Source organism: Mobula birostris, chromosome X (assembly GCF_030028105.1).
Source record: "Mobula birostris isolate sMobBir1 chromosome X, sMobBir1.hap1, whole genome shotgun sequence".
Taxonomy (NCBI): domain Eukaryota; kingdom Metazoa; phylum Chordata; class Chondrichthyes; order Myliobatiformes; family Myliobatidae; genus Mobula; species Mobula birostris.
The window spans coordinates 75,460,567-75,476,632 of NC_092402.1; the positions used below are offsets into that span (position 1 = coordinate 75,460,567).

Sequence of the window (16,066 nt, forward strand, 5' to 3'; positions counted from 1 at the left end):
TTTCCGGTGTCATCTGTAAGGAGTCTGCTCGTCCTCCCCATGAATCACGTGGGTTTTCTCCGGGTGCTCTGGTTTCCACCCAAAGTCCAAAGCTGTACGAATTAGTAGATTAACTGGTCATTGTCAATTGTCCTGTGATTAGGTTAGGGTTAAATCGGGGAGGGGGGGGTTGCAGGGTGGCATGAAGGGCTGCAAGGGCCTATTCCTCTCTGCATCTCAATAAGTAAATTTAAAGCCAACAACAATTCTGAATGGCATGGGACTTCCTTCATCTAAATACAGAAAAAAAATCAACTGGACAAACAAACTTTAATACAAAGTAGCAAACTTCCTGTAAAACGAAGAGGTTATGGGACATACGCAGGAATCCCCAGGAAGGCAGTGACACCCTAAGGAATGGCTGATAACATCGCTAGGCAGATTCCAGGGAATGGAAGTGCAAATGACCAGAAGCACCAAGGCAGTTAAAGCTTGAACTGACCTTCACCCTAAATCCCCTTGCTCACTCCACTACCATAACCCTGGCATCCACCACTGCCCAAAGCCCAACAAATTCTGACCTGGCACCAAGTCCTTTGGGACCAAGGACCAATTCCAGGGCCACATCAACACTAGGCAATAGAAACTCTACTGGCAGTCACAATGCCATAGTATTGTTAAGACCAGGCACACTACTTGTAGATAGTGGCTTGGCTGTGTATAACACTGATACAATATTCATGGGCACAGTTGTGTGTTTAACAAAGGGGCACTAGCTGGCACATGTCCATCATAATATGATCATAGGGGTAAGGTACTGGGGAGGAAAAGGCAGGGAAGGAATGAAGGAAAGGAAAAGAATAAACACTGTATTTATGTAATGCGTCTTCAGGTTTTAGCCATGTTACATTTCATGTATGCGAAGAAACCTTTGTATTATTAATGCATAAAGAATTAGTTTGTGATAACAGTCCCAGAACTCAAAGTCAGTTTTTATTTTGACTCTCAAGATACCAAGTACATTCGGTGTAACATGTAACATTTAAAAATAACCAGAAGTTACCTTGCGCCCATATAGACATTGATAGAATATAACTCCCACAGACCAAACATCGACCTTATTGGATATCTTAGGAGGCTCTTTTCCAACCACAAAGCATTCAGGAGGCAAATACCTAACAGGAGAAATGTTAGTGCACAATAAGCTACAATTTCTGTTTTGATTATATCAACATTAGACAGGCTCAATGTACTAAGTGACTACTATGGAAGAACACAAAGAATACAGGAGAATAGACTTTAAAAACCAAGAGACAATAGTTTTTCATCTAAAGAGCAAATGGGATCAAAACACGACTTTGGTGTGTTAGGGGAAGCAGCCAAAAGCTAAATGCATTGTGTCCCAACTTTTAGTCAGCTTCATACTATTCCATCATCAAAAAATCATTAAAGCTCAGTAATTGCTGGTGACAAATGTCTAACTGTCCCAGACCCATTACTATCCATACAAAGACAAAATTAAAAATAAAAGCACCTTTATTTAACATCTTACATAAATTGCTCATTGTATGTACAATGTAGGTACAAAGTAGTCAATGCACTAACACAAATACCAACCCTTACCTCCAAATACACTCTTACACTTACAAACTATACACACATTGCCTGTTACACACCTATTTGAAAGCCACCTATTAACTGCACCTCTGCTTATATTGCACACATACAGTACAAACTACATGTCCTACGTAATGTACAACTGCATTGTCTTAGTTGCACACACACAAACTTATACAATGTCCACTTTACCCAGACACGTACACATCCACTTAAATCCTACACATTGCTCAAAATATGATAGCTATCATGAGCATCCAGTGCTGAATGTCTGCTCAACTAAGCAAAGGGAACGTCTATGATAGGGTAGGGACTGAGACTATCCATATGTCGACTGTTTTTGGCACAGTCTAGCAGAGGGAAATGATGCTCATTAAACCACAGCTGATCTGTCAAAGGAGTGTAAGGCGAGGAAGATGAATGAGAGCAGGTGGGAGAAAAATGCTGGAACCGTGGGAGCAGGACACAATCACAGCTACAAATATCAAATTTAAGAGAATACTGAAACAAAACTCAGCTGAGGGGCATGATGAGTGAGAGAGTAAAACTGAGGAAACTGGATGCAACATGGCTCTTTCAACCATGAAGTGTTAGTATTCAGGAGGTGAGACGCTCACCACGGGATACTAAGGCACTAACCTCTGAAGCCTACTTGCTTGGCAACCTATTCACTATTCTCAAAATTCAACCCTACCACTGAAACAAAAGAGAAGTTTTCTGCTAAATGTTTAACAAGGTTTATTGCCCAAAGCACAAGAGATTCTGCAGATGCTGGAAATCCAGAGCAACATACAAATGCTGGAGGAACTCAGCATTTCAACATACGCCCTCTGGGTAGCCTCCAACCTTATAGCATGAACATCGAATTCATTAACCTCTGGTATTTTCTCCTCCACATTTCTTCTTTGATTTCCCATTCTAGCTCCCCTCTTAACCCTTATCCTCACCTGCCATCACCTCCCTCTGGTGCCCCACCTCCTTCCATTTCTCCCATGGTTCACTGCCCTCTCCAATCAGATTCTTCCTTCTTCAGCCCTTTTTACCTTTCCACCCATCACCTCCAAGCTTCTCACTTAATACTCCTCTATCTCCCATCCACCTTACCCGATTTCAGCTATGACCTGCCAGCTTGTACACCCTGCACTCCCCCACCTTTCTATTGTGGCTTCTTCCCCCTTTCACTCCAGTCCTGATGAAGGGTCTCAGCCCAAAACATTGACTGTTTATTCCCCTCCATGGATGCTGCCTGACTTGCTGAACTCCTCCAGCATTTTTTTGTGTGCTGCTCAAGGTTTACTGCTGAAGTCCAGGATTTAAGATTCAAAACACCCCTCCTTTGAGCTTGCCCAGGAGTTACTTCTCTGAAGTACACTTTATACAATGAGGGCTTAAAAATCCCAAGCTCAAAAATTGACTAGTTTTCAGCTATCCCTTTATGTGCCTTCAGTAGCACCTGTTCAGCTCTTCTGAAGTACCTGGCACCAAATGAACACAGAAGTCAAATGTGAGAAGTGTCCAGTCTAAGCTGGAGTCACATGCATCTTGTGCACTCTGTTGTTTAAAATCACAGTCCAGATTGATACTGAGCACCTCAGCTCAAACCAAGCCAAATCAAATGCTTACAACACTTTTCAAGTATTTTTTAAAAAGACAAAAGGAACAGTTTAGTTTGATTTATTTGGGCTTTAACTTGGCATAGCACAAGCTTTGATGTCTAATGATTCACGTTGGTACAAGCAGTGTCACATGAAGGGCGGTTGCAACATGCAAATGATATTTCATGCTCAACAAAAAACAATAATCACAACTATTTATATTATATTTCAACCTAATAAGCTCAAGTGTTTCTAACAGAAGCCCATGTGAAAAAAGCCAGTTGGTACACCCATGGAATCTCACCAATATGTGCCTGCTCCCTGTGACGTGAGTTCCATTCCATCCACTGAATTGTAGCTATCATCATCCATGATTTTAGATAATCCAAAATCTGTGATTTTTATTTCTCCACATGCTGTCCCATTCACCAGCAGAATGTTACCTGTGAAAGCATGAAATCCCACGCATGATCACAAATTGTTTCCCCAAGTCCTAACAAAGCTGCAGCATCATGCTAAGACAGTATACATTTAAAATTCAAAAACACCCTATTTATTGTGCACTGTACTGTACATTGAGTACAGCCATTGAAAACTGGCACACAATACTTTACAACAGACATAATGGATAACCACAATGACATTCTCCATTCATACATCACACAAACCCATTCCTTTGAAGAAATCAATTTTAAATCTTCTTAAATATAATACCTGCAACATAATCCAAAAATGACAAATATACTTGAGAAGCCAAAGATTAAATTTCAAACTCTGTAAAATCAGTCATAGGTGTTCAAATTCATAAGATCCACTCACAACTTTTCTCTGCACATTAAATATAAATGTATGCGTGTTATGAAATTCTAATTTGTAAAGGTTCAATGATCCTTTCCACAGAATTTATTTCTGTTCATATTTTATAGGGTAAAGGCCCTTGAATTGTGAAGTGGCAAGGAAAATCTTTAGTCACACATGCACGTTACATTTGGACCATTGTTTTGGGGTGGGTACAAATTCATGGTCGAGGCAGGTGATTGGGGATTGGATTCTGCAGTACATTTCAAATTATTTATTCATCTGAATTTCAATACAGTAATGACAGCACATGAAACACAGATAGCCCCAATGTAGGTACATCAAATAACTAGAAAGATGTCATTAATTAAGTTGACAGGAATGAAATATACAGGATAAATGGCACATTTTTGTCATAAGTTTAAAGGACATTGGTGAGACCATACTGCAATTAATTTTGGAAGGACTGATTTATATTGGACACATTTTAGAAGATTCATTAAATAGATTCCAATAATGAAAGCTTAATGAACAAGAGATAACCTCAGGTCTTTATGAACATACAAATGACCAGGAGGTGGTCCCTTGGCCCCTTCAGCCTATCCCCAATTTAATAAAACCTATTGCAAATTTAACTCTGCATTCCTGTCTGCTCACCTCTCATCCATAACCCTAACCTTAAGAATCTACCTCTGCCTTATAAATATTCAGTATCTTTCTTCCACCTTAAAGATTCACAACTCTGTGGAAAATAAAATCGCCTCAAGTGGGCCACCTCTTATTTGCAAACTAAAGATCCCAGTTTCACAGCCTTTTATAAGAGAAAGCATCTTTTCTCTATGTATCGAGACTCCCCAGGATCTTGCACCTCCTCTCTCCCAATTCAATCACCATGGGCTATGTTCTCTTCCAGCTTTTCTCAATAGAACTTTCTGAATCATGAACCTTGCTCCTTACTTGTACGTTTACAAATCAACAACATTTCAATAAGGTTATCTCTGGTTCTGAATTCCAATGATTGCAGGCCCACCCTTTTCAGTTTTTCTTTACAACTCCATCATGGGAACAAGCAAGTCCCAACACACTACCAGAAACATCACAACCCACTCCATTAAAGCATAAGACAGCTCAAACGTCCATCAGAAATGGCTCTAGGCCAACTGAGTTATAAAGGATAGGAACAAACTGACTTTGAAATAAAACCTCATCCCATTAACTTGCCTCACTATCATCACCCTTGTCTTTCCACAAGTCTTACACTTATTACAATACTAGAATAAAACAGTTCCAGTTGAAGCCTTTTATAATCATTTGCATTGGACATCAAGGAGTACAAAATATTGCAGAATTATACAACTTGGGCTTATTTTAGAAATTAAATCAGCAGGGACCCTAAAGAAAGTAATTACAGAAAGTAATCGTAACAATTATTAACTTTTGCCAACACTTATTTCTATAGAGCTCAATAAAAAGTTTTTTTCAAATATTAGGAACCCTTTATAATTATTGTACAACTCGCTGCAATATTGACATTTAAGTGGAACAAATTACCTTGCTTTAGACTTATACATTATGAAGCTAATTTCCCCAGTTACATTCTGCTACTATGCCAATATTAACCTTCAGCAGAAATACACACCTGGCTTGAGGTCATAGTGGATGATGGGGGGCTTGATCTCATTCAGATATTTCAGAGCATTGACTACCTGCATGATGATGGAGCGGCCTTCTTTTTCGGACATTAACTTGTGTTGTTTTAGGTAAAAATCTAAGTCGTTGCCTTCACAGTACTCCAACACAGTACAAAACCTGAGAAATAAGATAAGTACATCACTTCATCACAAGTTTTCCTTTTTAAACACGATGAAAATATTTTATCTAATTGCATTTTCCACTTGGAATTAGTTGGACCCAACTCTGTATAGAAGATGAGGCATTATTTGGCATGGGAAGTCACAACAAATTTTCCATCTTTCCCCATTCCCTTATATCTGAGCAATATCCACAAGGATAACACATCTATCGAACTGCTCATTTTCTACTGTGGTCAATGAGAGACGCATTATCCAAAGGTTGAATTCATTAAACATTTAAGAGTCTGGATAATGCTTGAAAAACACTCAGCAAACAGTACAGCTATGGAATTACAAGATCTTCAATCTGTTTCCTCTCTCCTCACACAAGCTTTACCTCTCAGCTGAAATGAATGATCATGTGCCTGGCTTGGTTATCTTTGAAATATCTCTGGGGAAGTAAGGAACATTGCAAATCTCAGCAAAATTGGGAGGGCACATTTATCAAGGCTGAAAATAATGCTGTTGGTGGAATTTTCCATAAAAATTAAACTACCTCAATGTTATTAAGCAGAAGACTACAGGACAGAAACAGGCCTTTCTGCCCATCTAGCCCATGCCAAACTATTAATCTGCTTAGTCCCATCGACCTGCACCTGGCCATAGCCCTCCATGCCTCTCCTATCCATGTATTTGTTCAAATTTCTCATGAATGTTGAAATCAAACCTGCACCCAGCACTTGCACTAGCAGCTCATTTCACACTCTCACCACCCTCAGTGTAAGGTACATCCCCCACAGGTTCTTCTTAAATAAACCACTTGTCACCCTTAACCCATGACCTCTAGTTTTCACCCAACCTGTTTGCATTTACTCTATCTATACTATTCATAATTTTGTGTACCTCTATCAAATCTCCCCTTGTTCTCCTATGCTCTAGGAAATACAGTCCTAACATATTCAATCTTTCCCTATAATTCGGGTCCTCAAGTCCTGGGAACATCCTTGTAAATTTTCTCTGCACTCTTTCAATCTTATTGATATCTTTCCTGAATTGTACATACACAATACTCCAACTTATTATCCAACTCCAACATCTAATACAATTTCAGCATCCCAACTCCTGTACTCAATACATTGATTTATGAAGGCTCATGTGGCAAAAACTCTTTGCCACTCTATCTACCTGTGACACCACTTTCAAGAAATTATGCATCTGCATTCTCACATTCCTTTGTTCTACCACAAAACTGGAAGCCATCCTAAGCCCCCTTTTCAGGGAATGCTTAATATACAACTACAGCACTTATGAAATTCAACAAATTCTGCAATTTTTGCCAGTTTGACAAAGAACCTTAAAGCAGATAGCATAAACTTAACAAATAACAGAGCAATTTGTCCTTTTACAGCTGTCAGTTATCAAGTCAATGGAGACTTAGCAGCTGTTTAAACAATAATGTCAGCACAAAGTTTTTTCATATGCTCTCATCATCTATATTTTTCCAGAGTAATGTGTTAAACATCATGGAACTCTAAACCAATTTGGAATACTCGATGGAGACTGCAGATGTTGGAATCAGTCCAACAGATTCCACAACAGTAAGCTTCCTTCAATGATCCATTAAGAAGCCAGCAAGTTAATCAAATCATTTCAAAACTCAAAGTTCAAAGTAAATTTATTATTATAGTCCATATATGACACCATATAAAGCTCACCTCTGTCCCAGGATACTGACAGACTTTTACCGCTGTACCATTGAGAGCATACTCACCAACTGCATCTCAGTGTGGTATGGCAATTGTCCCGTATCAGACCACAAAGCAGTCCAGCGTGTGGTGAAAACTGCCGAGCGGATTATCGGCACCTAATTGCCCACCATTGAGAACATCTACCATAAACGCTGCCTGGGCAGGGCAAAAAGCATCAAGGATGGATCTCACCCTAACCATGAACTTTTTACTCTCCTCCCATCTGGTAGGCACTACAGGAGCCTCCGCTCCCGCACCAGCAGGCACAGGAAGAGCTTCTTCCCTGAGGCTGTGACCCTGCTGAACCTCACATCACAGCACTAAGCAGTATTGCACCCATATTGTACTGTCTCAGTACTTTTATATTTGTGTGCTGTAGCACTTTTTATACTTTATACTTTATTGTCACCAAACAATTGGTACTAGAATGTACAATCATCACAGCGATATTTGATTCTGCGCTTCACACTCCCTGGATTACAAATATTAAATATTAAAATATTAAAAATGAGTAAATATTAAAATTTTAAATTATAAATCATAAATAGAAAATAGAAAAATGGAAAGTAAGGTACTGCAAAAATAAAACCGAAAGGCAGGTCCGCATATATGGAGGGTACGGCCCAGATCCGGGTCAGGATCCGCTCAGCAGTCTTATCACAGTTGGAAAGAAGCTGTTCCCAAATCTGGCTGTACGAGTCTTCAAGCTCCTGAGCCTCCTCCTGGAGGGAAGAGGGACGAAAAGCGTGTTGGCTGGGTGGGTCGTGTCCTTGATTATCCTGGCAGCACTGCTCTGACAGCGTGCGGTGTAAAGTGAGTCCAAGGACGGAAGATTGGTTTGTGTGATGTGCTGCGCCGTGTTCACGATCTTCTGCAGCTTCTTTCAGTCTTGGACAGGACAACTTCCATACCAGGTTGTGATGCACCCTAGAAGGATGCTTTCTACGGTGCATCTATAAAAATTAGTGAGGGTTTTAGGGGACAGGCCAAATTTCTTTAGTTTTCTCAGGAAGTAAAGGCGCTGGTGGGCCTTCTTGGCAGTGGACTCTGCTTGGTTGGACCAAGTCAGGTCATTTGTGATATTGACCCCAAGGAACTTAAAGCTTTTGACCTGTTCCACTTGCGCAGTACTGATATAAATTGGGTCGTGCAGTCCGCTACTCCTTCTGAAGTCAACAACCAATTCTTTCATCTTGCTGACGTTGAGGGATAGGTTATTGTCTTCACACCATGCCACCAGATTCTTAATTTCCTCTCTGTACTCAAATTTATCATTACCTGATGTACAATTGTTGTGTCATCAGCAAACTTGTATATTGAGTTTGATGGAAACTTGGCTACACAATCATTGATGTACAGTGAGTACAGCAGGGGGCTGAGTACACAGACTTGTGGAGCACCGGTGCTCAGAGTGATTGTAGAGGAGAGCTTGTCCCCTATTTTTACAGCCTGGGTCCCGTCTGTGAGGAAGTTGAAGATCCAGCTGCAGATCTGAGTGCTAAGGCCCAGGTTCTGGAGTTTAGGAATCATTTTATTTGGAATGATGGTATTAAAGGCAGAGCTGTAGTCAATGAAAAGGAGCCTTACCTATGCGTCTTTATTCTCCAGATGTTCTAAGGAGGAATGTAGGGCCAGAGAGATGGCATCTGACCTGTTGCTCCAGTAGGCGAATTGCAAAGCGTCGAGGTTGATGTGTGCAATAACCAATCTCTCGAAGCACTTCATAGCAATTGATGTTAGAGCCATAGGTCAATAGTCATTCAGGCATGCCACTTTGCTCTTCTTCGGCACTGGGATTATTGTTGCTTTCTTAAAACACGAGGGGATCTTAGACTGAAGCAAGGAGCAGCTGAAGATGTCAGCAAACACTCCAGCTAGCTCGCTTGCACAGGCCGGAGAATCCGTCCTGGGACACCATCCGGGCCTGTCGCCTTCCTTGGATTTATCTTCAGGAAGGCCCTTCTAACGTCCTCCTCGGTGATGATGAATCTCGATGCCACCAGGTCCGGTTCATCTGGAGAGAGCGGGACGCTCCTCTTCTGTTCGAATCTTGCGTAGAATACATTAAGTTCATCAGGAAGAGAAGCGCTACAGTTATTGATATTCCCAGCCTTTTCTTTGCGCCCAGTGATCTCAATTAGATCCTGCCATAGTCTACTGGTATCTCTTTGGTTAGCCTGGGCTTCCAACTTGGCTCGATGTTGCCTCTTGGCACCCTTAATGGCTTTCCAGAGTTCACACCTGGATTCCGTGTAGCGGCTGATATCTCTGGACCTAAAAGCCGCAGCTCTAGCCTTTAAAAGGGACTTGACCTCATAATTCATCCAAGGTTTCCAGTTAGGGAATACCCGGATCGTCTTGCAAGACACACAGTCCTCTATGCATTTCCAAATAAAGTCTGTGACAGCTGAGGCATACTCATCGAGGTTAGCTGCCGAGTCCTTGAATACTAACCAGTCCACCGATTCAAAGCAGTCACGGAGGACCTCATCCGTTTCCTCCGTCCAACGCGACAATACTTTTGACACCGTGACTGTGTTTATTCGCAGTTATTTTGTAAATAACACTATTCTTTGCATTTCTGATCAGATGCTAAATGCATTTCATTGGCTTTGTATCTGTACTCGGCACAATGACAAAGTTGAATCTAATCTAATCTATACAACCTTGAGATTCATTTGCTTGGGGACATACTCAATAAATCCATAAAAGAATAACCATAATAGAATCAATGAAAGACAGCAGCAACTTGGGTGTTCAACCAATGTGCAAAAGACAATAAACTGCAAACACAAAAAATTTAAAAATAATAATAAATAAGCAATAAGTATTTGGAACATGACATGAAGAGATCTCGAAAATGAGTCCATAGGCTGTGGGAACATTTCAGTGACGGAGCAAGTGAAGTTGAGTGAAGCTAACTTCTCTGGTTCAAGAGCCAGATTGTTGAAGGATAATAACTGTCCCTGAACCTGGTAGCGTGAGTCCTGAAGCTCCTGTACCTTCTTCCTGAGGTTGAGGAATACTTTTAACCCAATTGTATACCTGTTTGCAAGTCAATAGACTAACTTGATTTCAAGACATCTGAAATGCCACCATCTATGACACCATGAAAATATCTACTGGATCAAATAGCCTTGTCAAAAAATGTGTGGATGTCTTTTTTTTTTAAAAAAAGTGCAACTTTCCTGATTTTATTCAAGAGATTTTATTTCTACTGCAAGTCTGCTTCACGCACATACTTAAGATTTTTTTATACTAAGAAATAACACAGGCCATCATTCAACACACACAAGACATTAGATGAACTCTGCAGACCAGGCAGCATTGATGGAAAAGAATAAACAGTCAACTTTTCAGGCCGAGATCCTTCATCAGGACTGGAAAGAAATATAAATTATCAGAGTGAGGTGCTGGGGAAAGAGAAGGAAGTACAAGGTGGTAGGTGATAGGTGAAGCCAGGAAAGGGGGAGGGGCAAAGTAAAGAGTTGGGAAGTTGAATGGTGAAAGAGAAAGGAGAAATCTGATAGGAGAGGGTAAAAACCATGGAAGAAAGTGAAGGGGAGGAGCATCAGCAGGAGGTGATGGGCAGGTAAGGAGCTAGGTTGAGAGGGGAAAAACAGGAATGGGGAATGAAGGGGTACATCACTCAGCCCACTAGGTTCACACCAACCCCCAAAAGGCCAATCCCATTGGTTCCATTCCTCCCTCACCCCCATCTCACATGTCTATCAGCCCCCTTTCGATTCTTATTAACAGAGACCAAGGAATAATTTACAGTTGTCATTTACATACTAGCACATCTTTGGGATGTTAAAGGAAACCAGAGCAGCTGGAGTAAGCTCGTGCTCATGGAGAGAACGTTCGGCACCTGACGTCAAGATCAAGCCTACACTGAAGCTCGAAGCTAGCAACACTAATTATTACAGGAAGCAAATTTCCTTGTCATATTGCCAGAACATAATTGTGTTCACAAGTAGAGAATGCGGCCATTCTTGAACACTCCTAGTAAATCATGTCAACAAGGGAATTATTCATATCTTTCTGTTTAAAAAGGAAAGCATAAGATACCAAAAATGTGACATTGCTATTGTCTTAAGTGGAAGGGGTGATAAGTGCAACACCCTTACCCAACTGCAGCTCTATTAAATGTCAGTTTAAATGAAGGTAAAAACTTACGAGTCTGTATCTAACGAGAAATAATCGTAGAGTCGGACTATCCTGGGGTGATCCAACTCCTTGTGAATCCTATATTCTCTGCAAGCATGTCTGAAAACCAAATCAGTAATATTAGACAATGTGCAATCTGCTCTGAATGCTGTTATAAAATGAAACCAATCCAATGTGACAAATAACTTTGCAGAACTGCATTGTTAAAGATATTGTATGCATCAAGAAACAGGAAGTAAACTCTATAATATCATCCCTCCATGAGCTGAACTAACAAACCAAAAAAAAGTAACAAAAAGAAATTCAGAGGTATGGGAAAGTAATGTAAATTGTGCAGTTTTATCATTGCTTAAATTTACTAAAAGAATCAATGGTTCAGTTGCTTATTTTTAAAAAATGGTACAAAAATAATTTTCTGGAAACAGCTAGCACAGATAAATTTGACAACGTTTTCTGAACCATTGGAGCATATACATTTATGACAAACATCCACTGAAGTATTTACTACATGATGAGAGTTGGTTTCCATCAGCATTCCAGATTGTGAACAGCTGTGGTATTTAGATCAAAGAAATGTGCAGCGTGTCCTTTTGACCTGGCTTAAGAAGTCTCGTGTGAGAATCCCTACAATAATTCTGCAATACACAATTGGAGATAGGTTTCTTTTCAAACAGTTTATAGATTATTGTCCAAACAGCTTACAATTCAAACAAGCTAAATTCAGGACAGTTCATGAAGCAGCATCAAATTACCACCAATATGGGCATACTGCAAAAAAAAACAGAGAACAAGTTCTACCACCATTTTCTGATTGTGTAGTTGGAGTCTGTGTGGATAAAGACACTCTGCTTAATCATGATCCCTTATACAATAGCACAGTCGAAAAGGCAGTAGAGAAATGCGGAAAGAGTGGGGTGGGAAAAACAAAATATCACAAAATCACAGAACGTTAGTAACAAAATCTTCAGTTCAGGATCTACACTCAGGGGCGACTTTATTAGATACACCTGTTTGTTAATACAAACATCTAGTCAGCCAATCATGTGGCAGCAACTCAATACATAAAAGCTTGCAGACAAGGTCAAGAGGCTCAGTTTTTGTCTAGGCCAAACCTCAAAGAAATACCATCTAAGGGACTTTTACCAAGGAATGATTGTTGGTGCCAGGTGGGTGGCTTGAGTATCTTAGAAGCCGCTGATTTTCTGGGATTTTCACGCACAAGTCTGTAGAGTTTACAGAGAATGGTGTGAGAAACAAAAAGTATCCAATGAGCGGCAATTCTCTGGGTGAAAACTCCTTGTTAATGAAAGAGGTCAGAGGAGAATGGCCAGATTGGTTCAAACTGACAGGAAGATGTCAGCAACTCAAATAACCATGTGTTACAACAGTGGGGTGCACTAGAGCATCTCTGAATGCGCAACACATCGAACCTTGAAATGGATGGGCTACAGCAGAAGACCACACCCTGGTTTCACCTGTGCCTTACAAAGTGGCCACTGAGTGGACCATAATACATACTACAGGACCACTAATTACAGGACTCTCTAATCTCAAGGAGATTAACCTTTTGGGCAAATGTCTGAGATCCAAAAATAACAAGGCCATAATTGTGGGCGATTTTAGTTACATAAACATCAATGGTGGCTGAGACAATATTAAACGTTTAAGAGTCGTTCTTAACCCTGCAACTCCTGAACCGGCTTGGATAACTTCATTCACTACCAGTATGTTCTACAAGCTCACTTACAAGAACTGTTTATAACTCATGTTCTCAGTATTACTTTTATTTGCATAGTTTGTCTTCTTTGTCAATGTATAGTATTTATTGGTAAAATTATATTCCATTTTTTATTTCCTGTAGATGCCTGCCAGAAAATGAATCTCAAGGTAGCATATGGTCACATACAACACCTTAATAATAAATTTACTTGGAACTTTAAACTATATTCAAGAACTTAATTATATAACGAAGCCAACATGAAGTTGACATCAAAAGATTCGGAGTGTGGGTGAGTTAAAAGTGTGGATACAGGACAGCAAATTGAAAGCAGTAACCATAGTTTGGTTAGATTCAGCAAATTTATGGCAAAGGGCATTGCCATACCAGTACTAACAGTTTTACATCAGGCTACAGCCAACTTCACTAGGTTGCAGTGATTTAGCAAAAGTGCACTGGAGCAGATGGATGAAGTGTCAGTGTCAGAGACATGCTAAGTATTCAAAGAGGAGAAAGTAGTCGTTTGGTCCAAAGATCTTTCAAAAAGGAGCATTCCCAATCTAGTTATGAAGGAACACATGGGTCAGGTAAGCTTTTCCCCTTTTGTTTGCCTTATGTACATAGCTTATGTTGCAAGATAAAATTATTAAGGAATTTAAAGGCAAAGAGGGTGCATGAAAAATTATTGGCAAAAAAGGAAAGCTCAAAACTGTTTTATAAATGTGATAAGATCAAAACAGTAACAGAGCAATGCCCTTTCATTTGGCTATATTCATGGGTAATCATGTATGGTCGAATGACAATTCAACTTGAAATTGAACTAATCAGACTGTGGGGTTTTAGAAAATATGGGAAACAATAACAGAGGAATGGGAACAATCAGTAGCACCAACTAGAAGGCATCTCACGTAGTGAAACAATGGTCAAAAGCTTATGTAAATTATGAACACGATAACAGGAAGTAGATCTCATGAACACAGGACTTTAAAAAAACAAGACTGAACATGGGTTAGAAATGGCATCAAGGTTGAACTGGATAAAGGTTGCTTTCAGAACCACAAGGCAGCAGGAAAGATAGGAATGTGATAGAGGCATTAAAGAGAGAGTGTGATTTGATACTGTTAGCTTAGAAATGACAATGAATATTAGATCAGAGACAGGAGAGCTAAAACCATGAACATGTTGGTAATAAAGATTCAAGAGGTCACATTTTTATGGGGATCGATTTTAGAAGAAGGGATAGCAAAACAAGAAAATAGAACTCCCAAAGTATTGGTCTAATAACCAGCTGTATGCAACCTCCTTTTTATAAGGCTCTCACAAAATGCTGGAGGAGCGTCAGCAGGCCAGGCAGCATCCATGGAAAAGAGCAAATAGTCGACATTTCGGGCTGAGACCTTTCATCAGGACTTAAAAGAAAGTATGGTGGAGGGAAAGGCAGAAGTAGTACAAGATGGTAGGTAATAGTGAAACTGGGAAGTGGGGTGGGGGGGGAGGATGAAGAGCTGGGAAGTTCATTAATGAAAGAGATAAAGGAATGGAGGAGAGGAATCTGATAGGAGAAGACAGAAGACCACGGAAGAAAGGGAAGGGGGAGGAGCAACAGAGGGAGGTGATTTGCAGACAAGGAGATAAGGTGAGAGGGGAAAACAATTAATGGAAGCTGGAGAAATTGACATTCATGCCATCAGGTTGGATGCTACCCAGATGGAATACAAAGTGTTGCTCCTCCAACCTGACTGTGACCTCATCACGGCCCACTGAGTTCCTCCAGCATTTTGTGCGCTACTTTGGACTTCCATCATCTGCAGATTTTCTCATGTATTATAAGGCTCTGCTAGTCCACACATCAGAATTCATTAAATGAAAAACAAAAATGTAGTTGCTCAGATCTGAAATAAAACAGGTATACTGGGAGTACTCAACCAGTAAAGCATCATCTGTGGGAAGAGAAGCCAGTCAATGCTTCCAGTCGGGGTCCTTCCTCAGATAAGACCATAAGATATTGGAGCAGAAGCAGGCCATTTGGCCCATCGAGTCTGTTCCATCATTCAATCATGGGCTTTCCCATGGGCAATCCAATTCTTCCAGTCATCCCCACTCCCCTGCCTTCTCCCGATACTATTTGATGCCCTGACTAATCAAGAACCTATCTATTTCTGCTTTAAATACACCCAATGACTTGGCCTCCACTGCCGCTCGTGGCAACAAATTCCACAGATTTACCACCCTCTGACTAAAGTAACTTCTCTGCATCTCTGTTCTAAATGGACATCCTTCAATCCCGAAGTCGTGCCCTCTTGTCCTAGACTCCCCTACCATGGGAAATAACTTTGCCATATCTAATCTATTCAGGCCTTTTAACATTCAGAATGCTTCTGCGAGATCCCCCCTCATTCTCCTGAACTCCAGGGAATACAGCCCAAGAACTGCCAGACGTTCCTCATACAGTAACCCTTTCATTCCTGGAATCATTCTCGTGAATCTTCTCTGAACCCTTTCCAATATCAGTATGTCCTTTCTAACACAAGGAGTCCAAAACTGCACATAATACTCCAAGTGTGGTCTCACGAGTGCCTTACAGAGCCTCAACATCACATCCCTGCTCTTATATTCTATACCTCTAGAAATGAATGCCAACATTGCATT

The 16,066-nt window shown here is 40.5% G+C and overlaps 1 protein-coding gene across 11 annotated transcripts in view; it reads right to left on the reverse strand.

Annotated features, from left to right (window-relative positions):
* tlk2 (tousled-like kinase 2) overlaps positions 1-16,066 on the reverse strand; it is a 178,115-nt gene that overhangs the window by 24,235 nt on the left and 137,814 nt on the right. For 10 of the 11 annotated variants that reach the window (XM_072249857.1, XM_072249856.1, XM_072249849.1 and 7 more), the window contains 4 exons: positions 11,710-11,799; positions 5,629-5,798; positions 3,496-3,634; positions 1,043-1,154 (listed from right to left, as the gene is read on the reverse strand). In XM_072249857.1, coding sequence (XP_072105958.1) covers positions 1,043-1,154; positions 3,496-3,634; positions 5,629-5,798; positions 11,710-11,799 — 511 coding nt within the window. Of the gene's footprint in view, positions 1-714; positions 797-1,042; positions 1,155-3,495; positions 3,635-5,628; positions 5,799-11,709; positions 11,800-16,066 lie in introns of those variants that run through there. The other variant, XM_072249859.1, reaches the window with a different exon arrangement.